At 49.7% G+C, this 22907-nt stretch overlaps 10 protein-coding genes and 1 non-coding gene across 11 annotated transcripts; 9 read left to right on the top strand and 2 right to left on the bottom strand.

Moving 5' to 3' along the window:
• Positions 1-129: 129 nt before the first annotated feature.
• AKAW2_10195S (LysM peptidoglycan-binding domain-containing protein) lies at positions 130-837 on the bottom strand (the record flags this gene model as incomplete). Its single annotated transcript, XM_041684490.1, has 1 exon — positions 130-837. The coding sequence occupies one exon, from the start codon at positions 835-837 to the stop codon at positions 130-132; it is 708 nt and encodes a 235-aa protein (XP_041536915.1).
• Positions 838-3646: 2809 nt separating this feature from the next.
• AKAW2_t10006A lies at positions 3647-3718 on the top strand. Its single transcript has one exon. It is a non-coding gene; the product is annotated as a tRNA-Glu (tRNA).
• Positions 3719-4071: 353 nt separating this feature from the next.
• Positions 4072-5305, top strand: AKAW2_10194A (uncharacterized protein; the record flags this gene model as incomplete). The annotated part of the gene is made up of 4 exons (XM_041684479.1): positions 4072-4342; positions 4422-4521; positions 4583-4766; positions 4829-5305. 4 exons carry the CDS (start codon positions 4072-4074, stop codon positions 5303-5305), a joined length of 1032 nt encoding a protein of 343 aa, XP_041536914.1.
• A 1443-nt stretch (positions 5306-6748) lies between these two features.
• Positions 6749-7499, top strand: AKAW2_10193A (glycoside hydrolase family 11 protein; the record flags this gene model as incomplete). The annotated part of the gene is made up of 2 exons (XM_041684468.1): positions 6749-7014; positions 7070-7499. The coding sequence occupies 2 exons, from the start codon at positions 6749-6751 to the stop codon at positions 7497-7499; spliced, it is 696 nt and encodes a 231-aa protein (XP_041536913.1).
• A 1174-nt stretch (positions 7500-8673) lies between these two features.
• On the top strand, positions 8674-9455 carry AKAW2_10192A (uncharacterized protein; the record flags this gene model as incomplete). The annotated part of the gene is made up of 3 exons (XM_041684457.1): positions 8674-8770; positions 8837-9224; positions 9290-9455. 3 exons carry the CDS (start codon positions 8674-8676, stop codon positions 9453-9455), a joined length of 651 nt encoding a protein of 216 aa, XP_041536912.1.
• A 50-nt stretch (positions 9456-9505) lies between these two features.
• On the top strand, positions 9506-10387 carry AKAW2_10191A (uncharacterized protein; the record flags this gene model as incomplete). Its single annotated transcript, XM_041684446.1, has 2 exons — positions 9506-10070; positions 10134-10387. The coding sequence occupies 2 exons, from the start codon at positions 9506-9508 to the stop codon at positions 10385-10387; spliced, it is 819 nt and encodes a 272-aa protein (XP_041536911.1).
• Positions 10388-10792: 405 nt separating this feature from the next.
• AKAW2_10190S (uncharacterized protein) lies at positions 10793-11284 on the bottom strand (the record flags this gene model as incomplete). Its single annotated transcript, XM_041684435.1, has 3 exons — positions 10793-10909; positions 11003-11118; positions 11170-11284. The coding sequence occupies 3 exons, from the start codon at positions 11282-11284 to the stop codon at positions 10793-10795; spliced, it is 348 nt and encodes a 115-aa protein (XP_041536910.1).
• Positions 11285-13276: 1992 nt separating this feature from the next.
• On the top strand, positions 13277-14391 carry AKAW2_10189A (protoglobin family protein; the record flags this gene model as incomplete). The annotated part of the gene is made up of 3 exons (XM_041684423.1): positions 13277-13394; positions 13516-13786; positions 13839-14391. The coding sequence occupies 3 exons, from the start codon at positions 13277-13279 to the stop codon at positions 14389-14391; spliced, it is 942 nt and encodes a 313-aa protein (XP_041536909.1).
• Positions 14392-15947: 1556 nt separating this feature from the next.
• Positions 15948-17403, top strand: AKAW2_10188A (uncharacterized protein; the record flags this gene model as incomplete). The annotated part of the gene is made up of 4 exons (XM_041684412.1): positions 15948-16805; positions 16854-16906; positions 16951-17073; positions 17121-17403. 4 exons carry the CDS (start codon positions 15948-15950, stop codon positions 17401-17403), a joined length of 1317 nt encoding a protein of 438 aa, XP_041536908.1.
• Positions 17404-18285: 882 nt separating this feature from the next.
• AKAW2_10187A (uncharacterized protein) lies at positions 18286-19230 on the top strand (the record flags this gene model as incomplete). The annotated part of the gene is made up of 1 exon (XM_041684401.1): positions 18286-19230. The coding sequence occupies one exon, from the start codon at positions 18286-18288 to the stop codon at positions 19228-19230; it is 945 nt and encodes a 314-aa protein (XP_041536907.1).
• Positions 19231-21532: 2302 nt separating this feature from the next.
• Positions 21533-22018, top strand: AKAW2_10186A (uncharacterized protein; the record flags this gene model as incomplete). The annotated part of the gene is made up of 1 exon (XM_041684390.1): positions 21533-22018. The coding sequence occupies one exon, from the start codon at positions 21533-21535 to the stop codon at positions 22016-22018; it is 486 nt and encodes a 161-aa protein (XP_041536906.1).
• Between the last annotated feature and the right edge of the window lie 889 nt (positions 22019-22907).

The raw sequence follows: 22907 nt of genomic DNA, 5'->3' as shown, positions 1-22907 counted from the left end.
TATTTTGTATCCTGTGCATCTGTTCCACTACCTGCAGTCCACGGCACGCCCCATTCTTCCACGCAAGGCATCACATAAAGGACATGATGATAAAGACACAACCCCCACATAACCCCCAATAAAAAAAAACTAATCAAGGGTAGTCATGTTGTTCGACAATGCCGTGCAGTTAATCGGGAGGTTGATCGGAGGGTACATGCCCTCAGGTGAGAAAGCCAGACTGCTGTAGTTGTACGTCGGGCTCATCATCATGATTTGGCCCACTGTAGTGCCGTACTTCTCTGCAAGGTCCTTGTACACACCCCATTTGAAGACGTAAGGCTGGATGACACACTGGCTGGGATCGCATTGAGGCACCTTGATAAACTGACCAACATCCAACTCCGCCGTCGGGGAAATAGGATTTGTTAAAGTCTCATTTGAAGGCCCATCCACGTGCATCAGTGATTCCACCGTGATGTTCAGTCGGCGGGCAATCACTTCGTAGGTGTCTCCCCGAACAGTGTAGTAGAGACGAGGCCCGCCGTAGATACAGGTGCGTGTAGCATTGATGTTTGGCAAGAGACAGGATGTATTGTCTGGCTCGCACACCTCGGGAGGGATGATGAAGTACTCGCCCACATTGGGAACAATAGTTACATCCGCCATGAGATTTTGGCGGCCAATGTCACAGACACCGCGATTTGTGGCACGTGCAACATCAAAGACTGTTGTGCCATCCACCGTGATATAATAATTATAAGTGGTCGTGTTCAGGGCCGATGTGTTGCAAGATGCTGCTGCAACAGCCACTGATGCAAGCGAGAGAGCCAAAAGCGATTGACTGAAAGCCTTCATCTTGACTGGGTATATGGTGGAGGACTCAATCAGGAAATGAGGGACGCAGAGAAAGAGAGACAGATGCTGAGGATGAAGGATGTCGCTGGATGATCTTCATGGCAAGGAGAGGATATGTCGTTTCTTATATAGCTCAGACACTACAATCTCGGACACGGCTGCTCGGAGGTAAGGATCTACGAATGCTGCATCGTTGGGCAATCACTTTTCCGACTCACAGCGAAGAGATTGAGTTGCGCGGCTTCTATCCGTCTCTCTGTGGCCCAGAGACGGCTCTCTGTTGATGTTACTCGCCAGGAAGTTCGCTAGACTGATCATCAGTGGAGCCGAGGTCTCAATCTCTTCTGCAATGTAGATGATTTCCTTATCAATTACATGCTGATGAGTGTCTGGCTTCTCAGTGGACAATACCTCCTGACACCCCACATGGGACCTTTGTTCCTTGCGACCTCCGGAGCCAGGGACCGCATATCATCTTCCCAAAAAAGCCATGTCTCCGATATGTGAAATCAACTCGTGACTTGCCATAGGTGGACTTAACCAGTTATTTCCCGCTGGATGTTATTGGGCCCTCAACGCGGACGCTAAAGAGGATGCTGTGGGGGTGGGGAGCGGTGGATCTAGGTCGAGACGGAGTTTGCAGCGACGCACAGATGACTGATCTGAAGCCTCTTGATCATGCTCAGACCCCCGAACGCCCCCGAATGATGAAATTAAATCCAAAATGATGCGTAGATTAGTACGCATGAGAAAATAAAGCGGACTTCGGAGCTAACTACTTGGTTGTAATGCTATGTCAGAAGGGGAGGGACTGGTTTGGTGGCGCATGGTTCTGGTATCGTATGGAGCACATTGCGGTAACTGTCTCATCCTCCTCGTCAGACACTTTTTTCAGCACGGGAGACCTAGAAAATAAGGTTGTTTAGCCACATCTCCCGAACTAGACTGTAGATCCCAGCAACCCTGGGGAAGCCGTGAAATCGAGCCACTGATCGCCTTGCCAAGTTCTAGTAGTGGGTTCTGGCTACTCATTTCTTATGTTTGATGTGACATCGCAAAGCAATGACAACTCTGGGCAGTTTGTTGCCTGGTCAGAATGTGTCTTTTTTCCGTCTGGTACCTGAAGTCGGGACGCCGATATCGCGCTTACCCGATTGGGGTCGGGTTTGCGAAAGCTCCACTGGCCACACATCTTGGTTGACCGACCGTGCATGAGTTTGTCTAAACAACCAAACGAAGTAAATAATCGACATAATGTTTACAGACGGGCTATATGGTACCCGCCAGTGGGGGTTGGTGAGGGGGGATTCTCTTTACCGACCACATTCTCCCTATATGCCGCCTCTGCATGACGACCCTTTCTCAATTACGATGTTCGAACTGCAAGCCCCCACAATATCTTTGCAGCTTGATTTTCAGATAGCGTATATGCACTTGGAGGTAGCGGGTGATATGTGGCAGTGGCTCGGCTATCGCTGCTCAGAACGATCGAATTCACTCGTACTGTTGTTTGGCTCGACTTGCAGGTAGCACCTAATCAACGTATCATTGTGAGTTCCGTTGGGGCTCCAAGACATATGAGGTATTAAAAAGCGATAATGAGGCGTTCATGCGAGTTCTTTGCCCCATATGTCATGTACATGCCGCCTTCTACACCTGCATAACTTTCATAACCTTCATGTCCATCTGCCCGACGTCCTGCACACGATTGAGATTATTCTCCGCATCCTTTCCTCGTCATTTCTGCCGGAATAGAGGCCGCTAACTTGTGTATTGCTGCATCGCCCTCGTATTCCTGCAGCACATGGCCGGAGATGCTTCGAGAGTCCATGAGTCGCATGCATGTCCACCTATCAACAACTAGTAATAGCGACACATAGGCATTACCGGATTAAACATATCTGTGTCTCCGGACTCTTTCTCATCAGATGACCTAACAGAAAATTTTGTAGCACTTCGTGACCATCATAGTTGGATAGCCTCGAGCATAGCGAGACGTCTTGTAGACTCGGCCTAACGACTGTTGGTGCTAGGCAGGTGCAGTAGTGTCGGTGTATGTATCCTAAGCGAATTAACCCCATGCTTCGCTGCATGGGATTCCGTCTGTGTGCCTGCATGCCCCACTGGCGTTTATCTGCAGGTGAAGGATTCCACGGCATTCGAGTTGGTTAATTTGATTAAGTCCGGTTGGAGATCGAACTAGGAGAAGAGTGACGCGTCCATGCAGATTGATTTCCACATGGACAACTTGGATTTGTCATCTGCTATGCCAGAGTTTTACCCGGAAGTGGAAGGCACACCATGTGCCCCCGGGGGAAAGGCCTTTCGCAACGAAAGTAGCACATGACCGCCGATTCTGGATGCGGTGCTCCTGCGCCCGGTTATTGGGGCCAGGGAGGCAATAGCTATGCTTCAACATTGTGCATATTTCCACTACTCGTGTAACAATAGTTGGTACTTCAGTAGGAAGTGGTAATATGGTATCTTGCCATTGTCAACATAGTATGGCATAAATGAAGTGGTAAGTACTAGTTCATTTTGGTGGTCGATATATATTTCATCAGGAGACCGCTATGGGTACCCCCAATGTCTCGACTGCAACACTAAGACGAGAATTAGAAAGAAATTTTTAAAAAAATTCGATAGAAGAGAGCCTTAACAAAACTGGAACCCACTCACCGAATCTACTCATGCAACGACAAGCCCGGAAATTCATGTTGCAGACATCAAAAATGATATTTTGACTCATGAGATGAGATGATAGCAAAGGCTTTATGATGTCAAAAAATGTGACAAACAAACAACAAGATCCGATATGGTGTAGTGGCTAACATCGCCGTCTCTCACACGGCAGCCGGGGGTTCGATTCCCCCTATCGGAGCTCAATCATTTCTTTTTCATTCATCTCGCAATGAGCTTCTCTGTGGGACTGAAAGTCTTGTTTTCCTTTTCTTTTCTAATTTTTTTCTTTTGCACATTTCCCCTTTTAAAAAACATCCTTCCTTCTCTGATTTTCTCCCAAGCCCACTGCCGAGGATGTTCTTGGCTTGCTAGATAGTATGCGGCGGGTTACCCCAAATTGGGGAACGACAAATTGATTGGTAAGATGATGTCAATAAATCCCTTGGCTACCCTCCCTTCAGCATCTATATCGGATAACTTTCATCCATATACCAGTACTCAGTATTCAAACACTGTTTATACCCTGTGCCAGTCAACATGGAATCCAGAACAATGAAAGCGATCCAAATCCAAAAATACAACGAGCCATACCATGTGTCCGAGGTGCCTGTCCCTCACCCAATGCCGCATCAGGTATTAGTACGCATCAAGGCTGCTGGGTTCTGTCATACCGATTTGATGGCTCTAAACGGCGAATTTGAAACTCGGGTACCGTTTATCGGATCGCATGAGCCGGCGGGGATAATTGAGGAGGTTGGCTCTCAGGTCACAGGTTTCCAGAAAGGCGACCGGGTCGGCTGTATCAATTTTGACAGTGTCTGTGGTAAGTACGGCTGGGGTCGGTAGATGTCGTCGGATAGTGGCAGCAATGTTAAGTCGGCCTTTATTGGGGTGGAATGTAGGAAAATGTCCGGACTGTAAGGCTGGTCGTCCTATCTATTGCGATGCCCCGATGATGAAGGGTATCACTGCTGATGGAGCGTGGGCCGAATACATGGTTGCGTAAGTAATGCTACTTGAATCCTTCGATCATAAGTATTCTCCTGTCTAATTCTGCATGCAGGGATGCTCGATTTGTGGTGAAAATACCAGATGATATGGAATTTAAAGTGGCAGCACCTCTGATGTGCGCCGGGATTAGCATCTACGGCGGCATAGTCCGAGCCAATGTGCCCCAAGGCGGCTCTATCGGCATTGTCGGGATTGGAGGTCTAGGTCATATTGGTACCCAGGTTGCCAAGTGCATGGTAAGACAACCAATAAATCAAGGCCAAGTCAAAGAGACACAGATGATAACGACCATGAACAGGGCTACAAGGTCGCGGCAATTGATGTCAAGCAGTCAGCTCTGGATGCAGTGGCATCCTACGAGCACAAGCCTGACGTATCCATTCTGGCCACTGATTCAGTGGAAGAGTCCCAAGAGAAGATCAACAAGGCTATGTCTGGCGACTATCCAGGCCTTGATGCGACCGTCTTAGCCACGGATCATCCATCGGCCTTTGAATTAGCGGCTGCCCTTACGCGGAAGCACGGTACGATGGTTCTGCTTGGTCAGCCCGAAAAGGGGATAACCATGTCATACCACACGGTCATCTACAAGGATATCACGTTGGTAGGCTCCTTGATTGCCGACACAGCTGCTGCGCAGGCGTTCATTCAGTTATTCCACGAATACAAGCTGCACGTGGAAGTCAAGGAGTGGAAGCTGGAGCAGGCAGAGCAGATGAGGCAGGAGTACTTGACTGGAAAGTCGAATGGCAAAAATGTCATTGTTATCGACTGACTGGCTCCGGATTCTGAGCTGAAGCTCGGTAGAAGATATTAGTTTGGACGCTGGTTTAGCTCCTTCTGCGTCATAGTCGCCGTGGGGCCAAATATATTGGCTAGCAGGATGGCGTCGAATGTGAGGAAGTAGCAGATGCTTAAAATAGCCACGACTTCTATTTGGCGAGATAAGACTGATATCGTGACGTCCCTGCCAATATCTTAGGCTTAGTGTCCCAAAAGAATCGAGGCGAATGGCTTGCATAGATTCCACGAAAACTCCTCTTCAGCGATTCCAATGATGGATGCAACTGTGGCGAGAACCACGAGGCACAGTACGCTATTCTGCAGATGTGCCTATACTCAATACCTCTCCCTAGCAACGAGGATTTGGCAAAACAGCTCCGTTTCTTAGGAAGGGGTACTGCAATATGCCCCTGGAGGGATGCTGCGCACACTACTGACACGCTAATCGGCAAGAGCATCCGACTGGAAGCTCTAGAGTGGCAGCTACTTTGCCCCGGTGAAATTATATGCTACTAAGAATCTTAGACCCACAACTGATACAGCCCTCGATTCCTTGGTTATGCCCGATAGGACTCTTCCCTCTTCCTCGAGATGACAGGCGGAGTTCTTACTTCACATCGACCTGATGGTGTCACTGCATCAACGATAGACAAACAACGCCTTATTCGGTCACTGATAATAAGTCATGCAATAAGTGCGATTCTTGTTCATTTGACATCGAATCCACAACGTTGGCTTTCTGTACAAAACCTTATGGCTGCATCATTGTCGGAGCGGAATTTGCCGGGACTCTTGGTGAACCCATTTCTTTGCATATCTTAGCTATGACCGCCTAGGGGCTTCAGCATTCAGACCTTGAAGAACAAGAAAAGGCGCTAAGGCGGTATTTGTTGCTAAAAAAGGCGTTCATTAGCAGGGTTAGTGGAGGCGTGTGGTGTGCGAGAGGAGTCCAACGACGCCGGCAATATCGGCGGATCTTCTTGCTGGGGAAAACGGCCGAGTCCACTTTCCACACGAGGCCCAATTATTCCTCCTGTCAGCACCTTTCATTATGTCTGCATGACCGGATGGGCGTTGGTGAGTGGTCGATGCTGAGAGCTGGCTCGGTCGGAGCGCCGAAGAGAAAAAGTGGGTGGGTGTGGCACCCACTTTTAATTTGAAACACCACGGCCTTGGGTAAGATTGTCCAGGAACACCACCAGGGGCCCAGGACAGCCGGTTTAATCAACTACAGAACGATGAGTGTCGCACTACCCTGCTCAGGCTTGAGCTCGATTGGATTTTAGATGGAGCATCGCACTGGAGAAAAGCTGCTGTTCGCCTTCATATAAGGACGGTCGCGGAACCAGTTTCCTGCATTGCAATCCACGCTCTTTTCCCGACCGTTTCCATTGCACACCCAACAATCGTCGTCACTCTTTATAAGTACCTCATCATGGTCGCCTACTCGTCTCTTCTCCTCGCTCTTTCGGCTGCCTCGAGCGCCGTCGCTCTCCCCAACGGCAAGGCCCTGCTGGACATGGCCAAGCGCAGCCTTACTTCATCCGCGGAAGGTGAGAGCAACGGCTACTTCTACTCCTTCTGGACCAACGGTGAGGGCGATGTGACCTACACCAACGGCGACGGTGGTGAATACACCGTTGAGTGGACCGACTGTGGTAACTTCGTGGCCGGCAAGGGTTGGAACCCTGGCAGTGCTCAGTAAGGACATCCCCACAGCTGTTCTGGGAATATAGGGTGTTAACCATTTTTTCAGGGCCGTTACCTACAGCGGATCATGGGAAACCGACGCCAACGCCTATCTGTCCGTCTACGGCTGGACCACCTCTCCCCTGGTCGAATTCTACATCGTCGACAAGTACGGTGACTACGACCCCTCCTCTGGCCTGACCGAGCTCGGCACCGTCGACAGCGACGACGGAACCTACAAGATCTACCAGACCACCCGCGAGGACGCCGACTCGATCGAGGGCACTGCTACCTTCAAGCAGTACTGGTCCGTGCGCACTGAGGGCCGTATCGGTGGAACCGTTACCACTCAGAACCACTTCGATGCCTGGGAGAACCTTGGTCTGGAGCTTGGTACCTTCAACTACATGATCGTCGCCACCGAGGGATACGAGAGCAGCGGGTCTGCCACTATCACCGTTGATGCCTCTTCTGACAGCACTGAGGAGAGCTGCTAAAGGCTCTTCTGGAGTGACTACTTTTGTCTTCTGTATATAATCAGTCCCGATCGGGTTTTACTTCTTGACCGAACTCATAATACCATTGTCACATCTGGTGTGGACACCTAGGCCGCAACATTGTTCTTCGACATTCACTTGCGTATTATCTTACCTGCTATAGGCATAAGACGACACCTTCATTGCAGCGACAAGAACTGCCGAGGTGAGAGAGACACGAAAAGCAGCTTTAGGTAATAGCGCTGAAGTTACTCCAAGCACGCTACTGTAAGGCTCTCTTGGCTTTCGGCAACACTGCTACTGTCATGGACGACCAGCAAGTGTTAAGCCGGACCGGAAAACGAGAGTGGAGCGTCGTAAGTGCTTGAAGTCACGGAGCAGGTCCGAGAGCTATACCCTTATCATCCTGATATTTAGAGCTCAAGACCCCCAGGCTCCTTCTACTGGCGATTCTGAACCCTGAGAGCCGAAAGACTGACTGACGCCATTGTTGACGGCCATCTTAAACAGGTAAACCAAATCATATCGTTTGAGGACAACACAACACCACCGTAGCCAGCATAACTACCACTACGGTCTTTTACTATATCTTTGCATGGCTTTATTGTAGCGACTCTACCCCTAAAAAAGCCACTGCCATATTGAACAACGCTACTACGAGGCCCCTGAATCCTGGTCCCTGCTGCTTCACTGATATGCAATTACGTCCAGCATACCCCGACCCATCCATTTGCATATGTCATAACCATGGTTGATAGCTCTACTCCTTGAACTACCGGTACCCTCCTCCGGTGGAGAGTCATGAACATCCAGCGGTGAAGGCCATTCAAGCATCTCCGATTAGTCAGGGAACCCTTTTCCCACGGGGTACCCCGCAATTCGGCACGATGATCCCCCGACCACGCCTATCCATCAGGGCCAATCAAGACCCGGCCAGCCATCGGTAATGTCTGCCCAGCCGGACTAGACGTGCCCTGCTCGGGATAATCCACGGCGAGTTGCTGGCAGCTGGACTGCAGGAGCTTCCCGTCCTGGCTTCGGGTGTATTAGACCGACTGTTATCCAGCGAGGTCCAAATGCTTAATTGAGCTTGTCCTGTCCTTTCTCTCATTTTCTTTCTGTCCAGTTCTATCCATCCGGGTATGTACTAGAGTCATCCTCGACGACGGTCAAGATGCGTCTTTGGAAACATGACTTTCGGGGCAGGGCCCTGATCATTGCCATTACCATGGCCTCTTGCCAGGCCTTTCTCTTGCTGGGGTTTGACCAAGGTTGGTTGGTTTCTTCACGGTTTCCTAAGTAGGGGTTGATGGGGGCTAACATTTCGGGTTTCATAGGTGTCATGTCCGGCATTGTGGGCGCGGATAATCGCTTCGCCCGCGACTTCAACAACCCTGACGCAGCGATGCAGGGTAATATCACCGGTCTGTACGATATCGGCTGCGTGGTCGGGTCCATCATCTGCTACTTCATCGGTGAGAGAATGGGTCGACGAACCATGCTGATGATGGGCGGGTTCATCATGATCATCGGGACCGTCATCCTCGCTTCCTCCTACACAATAGCACAGCTGCTGGTCGGCCGAATCGTTACCGGGCTGGGCAACGGAATGAACTCTTCCACCGCCCCAGTCTACCAGAGTGAATGTTCTCCAGCAGAATACCGTGGTGCCCTGCTCACCTTGCAGGGAACTGTCACTATCCTGGGCGTGGTGATCGCCTACTGGTGAGACTGTCCTATGCCCCCCTCCCTAATAAACCCACAATCTAACTCTGAGTGAACCTGAATAGGATGGACTACGGCACCAGCTTTACTGATTCCTCCTATGAATGGCGCCTCCCCCTCGCATTCCAGGCCGTCTTCGCTATATGCCTCATCTTGCAGGTGGTCGGCCTCCCGAAAGTCCTCGTTGGCTGGTCCAACATGACCGACACGATGAAGCCCGCGCTGTGGTAGCTGCCATCGAAGATACCACCATCGATGATGCAAACGTCACTAAGACCATCATGGACATCCAGTTCGTGCTGGAGGAGGAACAAAAGGACGGTCCGTTCCGGGTCAAGGAGCTATTCACCTGGGGCGAAGTACAGAACCTCCGACGTCTATTTATCACCATCACCATTGAATTAGGGCAACAATTCACGGGATCCAACATGATTAATTACTACGGTCCAGTCATGTTTCAAGAAACGATGAATATGAGTCGGAATTTGTCGCTTATCCTCGGCGGCGCTATGCAATGCACCTACCTGGTCGGCTCGGCAATCCCGGTGTTTCTGATGGACCGGTACGGCCGACGGACCCTGCTAATGGTATGCTCAGCGGGCTTGTGTCTATGCTTCGTTATGGTATCGATTCTGCTCTCATTAGACCGCGAGGACTGTGCCTACGGAGCCACCGTCTTCATCTTCATCTTCCAGATCTTCTACGGAGTCGGCTGGCTACCCGTCCCGTGGTTCTACCCGGCCGAGCTGAACACAACGCGAGTACGGACGCGAATGCAGGCCATCGCGTCCGGATGGAACTGGATGGCCGTGTTTGCCGTGGTGAAGATCACTCCGATTGCATTTGGTAGGTTTTGCGGCCCTTGACGAACCGGGAATATCAGATATAACTGACATATGATATGTGTAGACAACATCGGCTGGCGCACCTTTGTCATTTTTGCGGTATTGAACGCCGTCTTCATTCCCATGGTGTACTTCTTCTACCCGGAGACCAAGGGTCTTGAGCTGGAGGATATACCCTTGCTCTTCCACAAGGGTGGAATCACCGGAGGTGTGTTTACCTCGAAGGGTGGTCGGACTGTCACACCGGGACAGCATGCGCTGGAAGCTCGCGTTGACCAGAAGGTCGAGGGCACGGTGCAGCAAGTAGAGCACGCATAGAAGTATTATCTGTTTTTACCTGGTTTCTAGATCTTGGTATTATAATGTCGGACTACTTGTCTACAATGAACGAATGAATCATGTCATATCATTATTTCTCGATAAGAGTAGATAGTCAAGTCATACAATCGGCTAACTATCGCCGGATAGATAGATAGAAATAGAAAACGAACGAAGGACATAAAGATCGGCACGAACGATCGACACAAGTAATACACCCATGAATAGAAAAAGACAGTAAGAAATAACCCACTCACCAATTTTAAATAACAGACATTCTGTTTCACCTTACCGAAATGAAGAACAGCCCCAAAAACACATTCTCAGTACGTAGTCATAATTCATAACCAAACCAATACCCATCCATAACCCTAATCAGACATTAAGATCAAACTCCCTGATATTTCACATCTCATCCAGCTTCGGCGGTTCTTCCTCCCCTAGATCCTTATCCAGATCCCGAGTAGTCGTCCGCTGCTGCTTCTGCTGCTGGATATCGATATCGCCACGGTCGGCTTTCACCTGTGAAGCCCGCGGGGTGCCTTAGCCGATTCTCATAACCCTTTTTTCCACCTTACCTTGACGGATGAAGGGTAGGGGGGAGATGGAACGCACCGAGGTCTCACTAGAAGTAGCATGGATCTCTTCCCAGTGGCCCATGTCCTTTTCTGGCTTTTTGACGAGACTGGGAGTATCTTCTAAGTTGTCTGGGTAGGAAGGGGGGATGAAGACTGAGAAAATTAGCTGGTATGTCAGGGTAGAGGTGGATGTGGCAAACGTACACTCCTCTCCCTTGGTGCTATGTACATCAGGCGGATGGTAGTAGCACACGCGGGCGGAATAGGCCGGACGAAGGACGAGAGGACGACTGAGAGTGGAAGCTCGTCTGAGGATCATTGTTGGTAGATTTAATTTGATTGATTGTCGATCAGTTTAAGTGAGGTGAGTTGAAGTTAGATGGATTCGTGATAGATGCGTAGGATGGCGTCTAGACTTGAGTAGTAGTAGATTGATGGATGGAAAGGACGGGAAGAAATAGCGTGGGGATGATGGAATGGAATTAATTGTGACAGACAGCAAGAGAGTTTGGGTCGTGATGTCAGAGCCACTTTTGACACTTGCTGGTTTGAGTTTCAGGCGTGTGACAGGTCACGTTTCAGTCCCGTGCCTATCCTTTGGACGTGAGACTGACATCTCGCTTCGGCCGAATTATGTGTCGATCGTTTTGTTTATTGAGCTTTCGCTATCTATCATGTCCAGTGTATACATCACCTCTCCCTTCCCTTCTGGTACCTTCTAATGGCAAGATATTGAGTCAGGCTTAATCAATTAGATTAAGATTCATCTATCAACTGATTAAAGCTTATTAACCAAAAACCCTGGTCAATCTAATCAGGTCCGCTCCCCATCGTTCCCCCTTTTGAGGTTCGTGATGAGTCTCATTGGCGTTGATGGCGGAAGAATAAGGTGGCGGAGACAACAAAAAAAAGGGAGGCGACTCCACTATCGTTGACTCGTATCGGACTGCGGGCCTGTCTTAAAAACTAGTGAAGACCTTAAAAAGGGGTTCACGGGCTTTGCTCGAATCCAAACTTGTCATTATTAGTAGTTCCTTCGGAGCTCAAGGCATTTAGAGATAATCCCCTGTCTGGGATAAATGAAGGATGAGGATGCAGGTGACTGATCGGAGACCTTGATATGCTTTCTGCAATCCGGTGGGGTAGAGTTTGGGGTACTACATGCCTGCTTGGGCAATGCCCGATAACAGATGACGATGGCATAATTCAACAAATCGATCTGGTTGCTGGGGATTACCTAGCATGGTCTAGATAGATGAGGCTGTTAGTGGTCCCTCTATCCTATTTTTTTTTCTGGAAAGGACCACCTACCACCCAACCACCATTAACGGGCACCATCCACACAGAAAGTCGGTGTGTCGACCGGAAAAGACCAAGCACGCTTCTTCGTTATTCCGCTAGTTGATGTCTTTCCGTGGTTCCCAGCCTCCCCAATGAAATTACAGACCGAAAATGATGGGTGTCTTTCTGTCCTGCAGAAAGGTGCGCAGTCCGGTGTTCCAGGTCGTCTGAGGATCATGCAACCATCGCTTAAGGCTCGCCTCGACGACTTGTCATTGGAATCTGCAAGGCCCTGCCCGTCCATTTTTTTGGTTGACGGCAAACTGGCGGGACGGCGCTCCACAATTCTCCATCGTGGACGGGCGAAGCGTAATCTCCCCATCAATTGCCGACGACGAACCAATCGAATACCGGTCCGGAAAATTTTTGACACACTAGGGCCAATTTAGGCATCAGCTGCGGGAATGCATCGAGCTTGTAGCATTGTGACGTGAGATGAGATTCGGCGGCCATCGTTGAGGGCTGATCAGCACAATTACAAGCATCGGCTAGAAGGTAGCTAGCTAAACCTTCATTGTGTTGATCGGCCGCCGGCAAGTCACTCATAGGTCTGACAGCTGCTATGGATGGAGACCGAGCAGGTCTCAGGTTGATGTCGACCCCCCAAGTCTCGGCTCGTGGGGATAGCAAGGACCGGGGTGGAGTGGTCGATCAGTATTAAGGAGACCGCAGGGAGAAGGGGCGATTACTATTGAGCAATCGATGACAGACGAAGCGGAGCCCAAAATTCCTACTGATCACTTCAGCCGCCCCACTGATTCGCTGTCGTTATTTCCCAATTCATGGCCTGAGGGGGTCGCAATCTGCAACATGTCAGGTTTTTTTTTATCTGGCATGGCAGGGTATATACCTGTTCGACCGTGTGTCGGGGGCCATTTTCTTGGAAGAACATTTCAATGACTCCCCTGCCCACCTCCGCCGGTTTTTCTTCTCTTCCTTCAGCTCCAGTGTCTTCACCCCAGCTTGCACCATGTCTGAACCCGGCTACCATGCAGAAAACCACCCAAGGCACGTCGATCGCAAAGCCCTGTACACCGATCTAGAGGCACGGATCGATTATTTGCAGAAATTCCTTGACTTTAATGCCGGTTGGTGCCCCCCAGTGTCCCCGGTCTTCCCCACAAGGCTGTTTATGTTCATTCAATACTTTTCCGCGGAAGTTGATTCTCCGCGGCAACAACGCACCTAACTAACTCGGGGTGAATACAGACGATGTCGCAACTCTCGTCCGGGGCGCCAAATATGTCAAGGCCCTGGCTCCTACTGTGGTGGACAAGGTGTATATGAAACTTCTAGAGTTTGATATCACGGCGCGTGTCTTCCGCACTCGGAACACTGCGGTAGAAGAAGAACCAGACGACTATCCTACCCTCAATAGCCCGGCAGTTCAGCGTCGCCGTCAGTTTCTCCGCTGGTATATGACGAAATTATGTTCCGATCCAACCAAGCCTGAATTCTGGAGATACTTGAACCAAGTCGGGTATGCAAACCTCCCCCTTGTATGGGCTCACGAGACTAACCGGCTATGTCAGACGCATGCACTATGGGAAGGAACGGCTACACTCGTTGAATGTCGAGTACATCCATATCGGCGCCTGCCTTGGCTTCATCCAAGACATCGTCATGGAGGCAGTTCTGACATACGAAAAGCTCACGCTGCCGTTCCGGATAGCGCTAGTCCGAGCTCTGGGCAAGGTGATATGGATTCAGAACGATCTCTTTGCGCGGTGGCGTCTTCATGACGGGGAAGAGTTCGAAGAAGAGATTGAGTCGTCGCATAAGCAACAAGAAGCTGCTCCTCAAGTCACACCTAAGCCCAGCTCGACATACTTGCGAACCGATGGATCGTCTTGCGTGAAGACCTCGACAGCCAGCTCGACGTCCTCTTCCGAATTTGCCAGTCTCTTTTCGGAAACGTCATCGCTCGAGACCACTCCATCTCCACCCACCATTTCAGCCCCCACGCAATATGCGCAACGGTCGGCGTGTCCGTTCTCTAACGGCCCCAAGCAAGGCGTCGAGACCAAGGTCTGGTCTAGCGCGTGGAATTCCGGATCCGTCGGATCTGGAGGCACTCGACGCTAGCCCAAGGGCGCCACTTCTTTTGCTAATATGATACGTGTAATGATAATATCTGTTGATCGGACGAGATAGATTGGGCGTGTGTTTCATTCTGTTTGTTATACCCACAAGGATCTGGCTTGCGGACAGTTAATCGATAGCGGAATAAGTGATTTTCAATGCATGCAATTGTGCAGTTTTCTCGCATGGGACTTTTTGAATGCCGTGCCTCCTAGACTGGATAGGGATGACGTGAGCATCAGAGCTTTGAGACTAGAATTGGGGGCGGGGCCCGGTGAATGATGATGGCAGCAGGTATGAATAAACACTAATTGCTGACTCGACCCATTAGCAGTGGACCCTGTCTGTGCCATTGTCGAAGCAGCTGCGAGAAGCAATCCGATGTTGTGGCTTCGCACCGGATCGAAGCCGAAGGATTTCGATAGTGTCTGCAAGTACGGTAGCCACAAGCCTACAGCTATCCCGGCCGCGGCCGCCGAAACTGATTTTGATACACTGAAACCCAGACAATCTGCTCAAGGTACTTGACGCCGAGGCGACCGCGCAAGATTTGAGAACACTGTTTTCTCGTCGCAGGAATAGATTGCCAGTCCGGTTTGGGAAGCACTCTTGGGCGATTCCTCAATGATCCTCGGGTCGCTGTTGTAGATTGAGAGCCATCATCTGCTCAGCCAATCGTTCAAGGTCAGGCCTGACATGCTGTCTGGCAACACGCTGGGCTGTGCACCGCCGAATGAACGCGACTGGCTGACAATAGCCAATTTATCGCAGCACTTCATTCGAGGATGTTTGATAAGAGTATTTAGTGAGACGCCCGACCGTACTGAGTGTCTATTGCTTACCGTGGGCGTGGGAGCTTTGAATATGTGAATCAATGCCTGTTTGATGTAAGTGCTGGGAAATCATGACTGACGATAAATCGACCGGAGTACCTGTTCTAATGGATGTGATCGAGACGAGAAGGTGTCAAAACTCATCCTCGGTAAGAATTACACCGTACAAGGTTCTCAAATTGTAAATGATCGGCATTCCTGCATGTCATCCAACCTGTAAGAACCTAGTCAAGGAAGTTCTGCACTTTCCATCCCTTGGCATACATCTGCCGGATGCCTCCTCTTTACCTGCCTGATGCTTGAACGAGGAAGGTCGACAGATAAATCGCCCCGAGAACCTCAAAGCCATCTGTCCAAAGAATGTATCGCTGATGAAACAGCTCAGGTCTGTAGATGAGCAGCCTGACAATTGGTGATACACTCGATACGAAGCCTGCGACTTTCGTCTGTGTGGCTGCTCGATCGCTGTCACTAATTGCCGGAGCAAATCCGATGTTATAGCCTGCTTGCTGTCTTCGTGCGTTGCTTGACACTCCAGTCTGGGCAAATCATGTCCTACTCTGCCTCCGCATGGGCGCCGATCCTCCTTGCATCCCCTCCCAACAACCACGGCATTTAGGCTCAATCCGCAAACGGCGCGGAAATAAAAACCCGTCATTGGGACTGCCAGCAAAATCTGTGATGGACCCCTGACGGGTATCAAGACAAGCCAGGTAAAGGATCAAGATGGTGATTTTGTCGGCTAGTGGTCTTGCCATTCTCGCAGGCTTGAGTCTTGCTGCTTCGGCCGTACCTTCTCTCCAGAAGAATGGCACCACCTGCACCGTCATCCCTTTAGGAAATGGGCAGGATGACGTCCCCAACATCCTTTCGGCAGTCGACCAATGTGGTCAGACCTCTGGAGGAAGAATTGTCCTCCCCGCGCCGTATACCTACCGAATTAACCAGCGGATGACAACTCATCTGACTGATTCTCGACTTGAGATCGGTGGCACGCTTCTCTTCAGCGACAATATCGATTACTGGGTGAACAACTCCTATCGGGTGGACTTTCAGAACCAGTCAAGTGCCTGGCGTATCACAGGCCATGACTATGTTGTGGATGGAGGTCCTTATCAAGGCGGAGTTGATGGGAATGGGCAGCTGTGGTACACTTGGGCCAAGGGAGGTAGCAATGTCTTTGGACGACCGATGCCAGTGCATGTGTTCCAGTCGACGCGAGCAACCCTTCGTAATCTGGCGATCCGACAGCCCCAGTTCTGGGCCGTTCTTGTCGATTCCTCTTCCCATATCAACCTTGATAACTTTTACGTTAATGCCACAAACCATGACTTCTCGGTGAGCCCAGAGGGCGAATGGGTGCAGAATACGGACGGGATCGATACCTACCGGTCCGACCATATCACCATCACCAACTGGATATATCAAGGCGGAGATGATGCAGTGGCTTTCAAGGGAAATTCTACGAACATCCATGTGGAGAATGTCACGGTTTACGGCGGGCCGGGTATTGCTTTTGGTTCGCTGGGACAATACCCCGACCGGACGGATATTGTGGAGAACGTGACGGTTCGGAATGTTCAAGTAAGCGAAACCTAGCTATGATGGTGAGGTTCGCATTGACAAGTATAGGTACAACCGTCCTATCAACGGGCGATGAATTCCGGGGTCTACTTCAAAAGCTGGTAGGTGCCACGTCCCCCAATGCGATAGGTAACTGACCAGTCAGGATTGGGGTCAACTATGGCGATCCTCCAAATGGTGGTGGAGGCGGCCATGGATACGTGCGCAACGTGACAGTCGAGAACCTTCGACTCAAGGATGTCCAATTACCTGTGTATATTGACACCTGGTAAGAGCGATGCCACTGTGTTTAGCATACTCGGCTAACCCAAGCAGTCTGAGCTACCTTTTCAGTGAAAACATCACGCAGTACTGTGACACTTCGACGTATGAATTCAATGATCTACATTTTAAGAATATTAGTGGAAATGGACTCGCAACGGTGACGGATTATCCGGGGAAGAACATCAGCTTCGCCGTGTCTTTGCTTTGTTCCGAAAAGGCACCGTGTACGGACCTCACCTTTCAGAACATCAACATTAAGCTTCCCGCGAACTATACTGGCAAAGATGTACTGTGCGAGAATGCAGAGGTGCAGGGCCTCCGATGCAATACATAAGTCGAAGAATGGAGACACATCGTGTATGGTAATTGAAGTCAGATGCATGTCTCAAGGTTCTTCGCTTGCTGTTGGTAAAGATGTGTATGGGGGGCAATTTTCCACTTGTTGACATCTAACCAGCAAGCTATAGATGTTGCCCTGTCATCCTTTGGGAATGGGACTTCACTCGCATCGAGTCCCATTAGATAATCGTGGCGCAGGGGTGGTCCGGGGGAGTATAGTGGTAGTATTCTTCCTTTGACCCGATAAGGTTGGATTCTAATAGTCGGATGTTCTTGTACCCAATAAGAGCTTTCAAAATCCAATCTAGGTTTACATTTATTAAGAGTTCCATCTGCCGAGGCCGTCTGACCTGGTCGACGGTTCCATGAAGCACCATGGGATAATGGGCCAAGACTGGATTGTAGGACGATCGGAGCGTCCAGACTGCTGCTATTGGGATCCACACCATCGTAGAGGCGCGGGCATGCCCACAAAATTGACTTCGTAGTCGTTTCCGATCAGGAATCTGTGCGAGGCTGACTGGCAAGCCTTGAAGGGTCGTGCACGTCAGAGGCAGGCATTAAGGTTTCCGCAACCCGCATGAACCAAGCTTCCACTCGCAGTTCTCGGAGGCACTTCTCTCAGAATAAACCCTTCATGCCTGTCCAACTCTTCTCTCTTGTCTTCTCTCAATGACGCTTTGGCCTCGGTCCTGCGCAGAAAAGTCAGGCAGGCATGGAGCTCTCGGCACAGTTGCAGCCACTCGGCCAATTTTAGAACTTCTGTCGGCACCTCTTCTCCTTCCATTCCTTTAGAGGCCTTATATGGTCGCTTTTCACACGAGCAGCACGGTCGGTATGAGACTCTTTGGCCGATGCGACCGACATTGGGACTAGGATGTCGCAGGATGTCGGTATCAACGCAGATGGCGGCGATTTCTCATCGCTCACCTCAAAAGACCCGATCCAGAAATATGTCATTTCCGCCTTTGCGGCCATTACCTTCTACAATTCGATAGAGCTCGTGGTGCTTTGTTTCACGACTTTCAACAGATATCATGGGTGTTATTTCTGGAGTTTACTCGTCACCTCGGCGAGCCTCATCCCCCACTGCGTGGGATACCTGCTCTTTATCTTCTCGTCCATTTCTCCTTATGTGCCTGTGTCCTTGATTATCCCTACCTGGATTACCATAGTTACTGGTCATTCCCTCGTCCTTTGGTCGCGATTGCACCTCCTTGTACAATCGCAGAAGTTGCTGCAGGGCCTCCTGTACATGATTATCATCGACTGCATCGTCTTCCAAATCCCAACAACAGTCCTGCTGTATGGGTCACTATCAGATACACCCCACTTCGCCAGGGGTTACGACATTATGGAGCGGATCCAGCTCGTCGCCTTTTGCGTCCAGGAGTTCATCCTTTCCGGTATTTATGTGTGGGAAACCATCAAGATGCTGCGCCTTCGTCCCGAGAGGCCACGGTTCATTATCCTCACTCAATTGCTTGTTATCAACGTCCTCATTCTCATTCTGGACGTGGCAGTCGTCGCCATTGAGTACGCCGGGTATTATGCGCTGCAGGTTATGTTTAAACCTGTCGCGTATAGCGTCAAGCTCAAGTTGGAATATGCTATCCTGGGCCGGCTGGTTCAGATTGCTCAAGGAGCCAGTTCCGATCCGGATCCATTATCACCAGGCTCTCGCGGGTTCAATATCACGGCATCTGGGTTTGACCATTCGGGTAGTAATAATGGAGGTGTCACAGTCGTCCGACAGGTAAACTCGGGACCGTTGGTCAGGCGATGGTCTGGACAGACTCATGAGAGCGTCGGTTATTGTTAGGAAGGTCCCAGCTCGATGTGTTGATCAAGTCGCTGACTCGCTGGGGCCAGTTCGAAAACACCCCTCGGAAGTCCACAAGCCGATTTGTTGACTGGAACTAGTCACATGAGATGGCTTATGATGGATGGACTCACGGCATCAACCATCGCAGCACTGATAATGCCCGAGAATTGCTTCAATTTATACACAGCCGCTTGACGCGACGGTCCAACCCCGACCACGGTGTTATACACGACCCAACTTCTCATGAAGTTCAAGTGGATGGTTCCCCACAATGATACTCGAGATATCTCGCTTCTGGGGTTGTGAAGGGTCAGCGGGGTGCTAGAACGCATATACGGCATAAACATGTTTGGACGAAAACAGGCCATACTTTTAACTAGATACTCATCATAGAACTTAATAGAATCAGAAAAGAAGAAACTCTGCCTCGGGTGTCTTTGAATGATGGTCTCTTTTGAACGCTTTGGTGTAGTAGTCATACGAAAGCTTCAAGCATTCGCACCTTTGTCTATCTGGATAGCAGGGGTGGGTGTCTCAGCCATTCCCAAACACGGCACTAACAAATTTCCCCAAGCCATTAGTCATGAATGCAGCATTCCAGGACTTTCGAGACGCAGACTACCACGCTACTTGGCTGTCCACTCCTGCTTTACGTCTTCCACCAATGCAACGTTGTTCTGTTCTCGCGGTAGCGATCAAGGTATGGCGTTCAGTCAAGGTTCCAAATCTATTACTCTAATTTCCAATCATAGTTGACAACATGCCTTCCCACCTCACACCTTATTCCTTACCATTTGCTTGAGAATCTCTAATCACGCCTCTAAAGCCAGCTCCAATTTCAAGGTTACGGTCAAGCACCACGGCCTGGTGTAGAGGTATGTCCGGACTGGGATTATTGGGGTAGGTGGAATAAGTATTGGAGTTCATTGTTAGACTTATTCTAAGTTTTGCAGATGCCCCGCAATTACGATCGGTGGGTCCATTGTCTCTCGAGCGCATTCATTACTTTAATAGACGAGTGCCTAATATGCCACCTACTATACTAGCAGACTTATGCCATGTCGATCTACCGCTTGATAGTCTTAATGTTTGGTGCTATGACTTTCCCAAAGAATCAGCTCCCGCTCTGCCCTTACAACGCCCTCACAAAGTACGCCATTTGCAGGATAGTGCATATGGAACTAAATGGCAGGTTTAAGAGTCTCACAACTCCTGGTAACTGGCACGTTAGCCGGATGCGGCCCGTGGGGCAATGCATGAATGACCCAATAACAAGCCTCACATCCATCTTTTGCTCTGTCACCTGAAGTATGACGGCCTACGTTGGGTTTCACTACATGCAACATTCCTTTGTCTCCGAGTCTCCAATGCCTCCAGACTAATAGCTATGGAATGGAACACAAATGCATGATCCAAGGCCTCTGCGAATAAAAACGAAGACCCAGAGCCTGATGCATGGCCTAAGCACCATAGGAGATGATGTCTCACTAACATATGAATAATTGATATTTCATCTCCAACTCGTGTCGCCTGTCCAGTCTAGGATGGCTCACGGCGCAATCTGTTCCCAAGTTTTTGATGCATCTGGAATTGAACGATTGCGGAAGTGCTTCCGCAAGCATGCTATATCTTGACATTATACCCTGCGGACAAGTCCGACATCCAACGAATCACCCAAGCTTTGCTAAATGATATGTTTTTGTAACGCCCTCATAAGGAAATCATGGCTCTAATGGCTCTGCATAGACGTGGTTTGACTTCCTTTTCCCGGGTGCTCGGAGAGAAAGAGCAATGCCTGTGTATAACCACGAGGTCATTGACAGCCTAATGCAGGCGTTCGCTTCATTATCTGGCTCATGTCTAGACAATGAAGGACGTCACCTGAGGAGTGATGATGCTTTGACATCTTCCCTTTCCTGTGGTCTATAGGTGTATTCGGAGGTCTAGACGTATCTTCAACTCGTACCAACACGCGTCGAGCTTCATCTGAGTTTGGCTGGAGATGTTTCAATGCAGTTTGGCATTAGGCCTACCACATCACAGAGTATTTGTTGGAGAGTCTTGACGCAAGATGATATCTATGCATTTTACTCTCAGTCTTCGCATTGCCACCAAGTACTAAACTAGAGTCTGTTCAATATCAACCCCACCGAAGCCTATATAAGGGTGTAAGATCTCCTTTGGACTACCCTTGTTCGTCTTTCCAACTCTCATACTCCCAGTTATCTATGTGATTATCTCTTACTACAATCCAACCAGCTCCTAAGCCTTTGTGCTCAACATCCACATCTCAATCACCATGAATACCTTCGGCTTACATGCAGACGGACCCTTTGGTGGGCAGGGCGGCAGTTCCTACGATGCCAGAGATGGTGAAGAGAAAGTCAAGCATGTCGATGTATGGACCGCAAAATACGGGGACGCCAACTACGATGTTATTGGAGCGATCGATTTCCGGTTCCAAAACGGCTATTCGACTGGTAGAATCGGCGGAAGGGATCCCGCCGTCCCACTTTCCGGTCCATATCCATTCGATTTTATGGATGATGAAGGAATAGATGACATGTACGTCTTCGCTGGAGATGGCGAGGGCTTTGTCAATGGGCTCGAATTCCACACCAACTTTGACAGAAGGTTCAAAGTTGGCGGGAGTGAGGGTCGCCCAAACCATCTGCGGGGTCCCGATCTTGGTGCAAAGGGTGAATGGGCTGGCGCTACGGGCAGAGACAACTTACACGGTGCTGATGCCGTTGTGGACAACATGATTCTATATTTCAAGGAGTGATGATGGGGACTTGATTACTATTACCTGGTTCGCGTCGCTTCGGTTTCAAATTGGGACTCTGCTGTGTGTACTACCTACCTAATGATTTCTCTTGTGATACTGCAGGTATTGTCTCATGCGCCAGCTACAAGTATGGTGGAACTCGTGTCTGTGCCATCTTGAATAATTATTGATGTGAAGGAAAGTGTTGATTAGTTGACTTCATCGCAAAAGATGCCTTGGTATGGGTTTTTGCCGGAGTCATCCGTTTTCCCCATACTGTCGTGCGAATGCAGAGGCAACTGAGATAGTATAATAATGTAATATTCATTGCTCTGATACAATACATCTTATACTTCACATAGTAGCCTTGTATTTCTCTTCGGCATGTTTTATTCACAAACTGTAAAAAATGAAAGTCTAAGGCTATCCAATTATTGTCGCGTGCTTCAAAATATCTACGAATGGCTACCATATGCGCCCTATACACAGGCGAATATTGAAAAAAAGCAAAAAGAGATGACAAGAGTGGGATTCGAACCCACGCCCCTTTCGAGACTAGGAATGCTCCGAAGAACATGGAAGATCAGATACACCTGACCCTAGCGCCTTAGACCGCTCGGCCATCTTGCCCGTTTTGTTATAGGCTGCTCAGCATCTTAGCATTATTAATGCTGTAAACTAGCTTTGCGAACTGGAGTCGGTTCTCATCTTCCGCAATATTTCGCTGTGCACTGAGCTTGCAATTTTTTGAGGGCAATACTGAGGTAACACCACTATGGAATTTAGGGGAATCGCTTGCCCAAAATAAAGGTTTTGGCTGGGAAACCTTAGAAGTCCCGCGAAATATGTGTGTGTGGGAGCTCGCCCATACTGTATATGTTTTCCGGCCGTTGCAACAACCTCTATC

Source organism: Aspergillus luchuensis, chromosome 1, assembly GCF_016861625.1.
Source record: "Aspergillus luchuensis IFO 4308 DNA, chromosome 1, nearly complete sequence".
Taxonomy (NCBI): Eukaryota; Fungi; Ascomycota; class Eurotiomycetes; order Eurotiales; family Aspergillaceae; genus Aspergillus; species Aspergillus luchuensis.
Note: the sequence above shows the minus strand (reverse complement) of the source record. Positions and strands in the feature narration are given on the sequence as shown.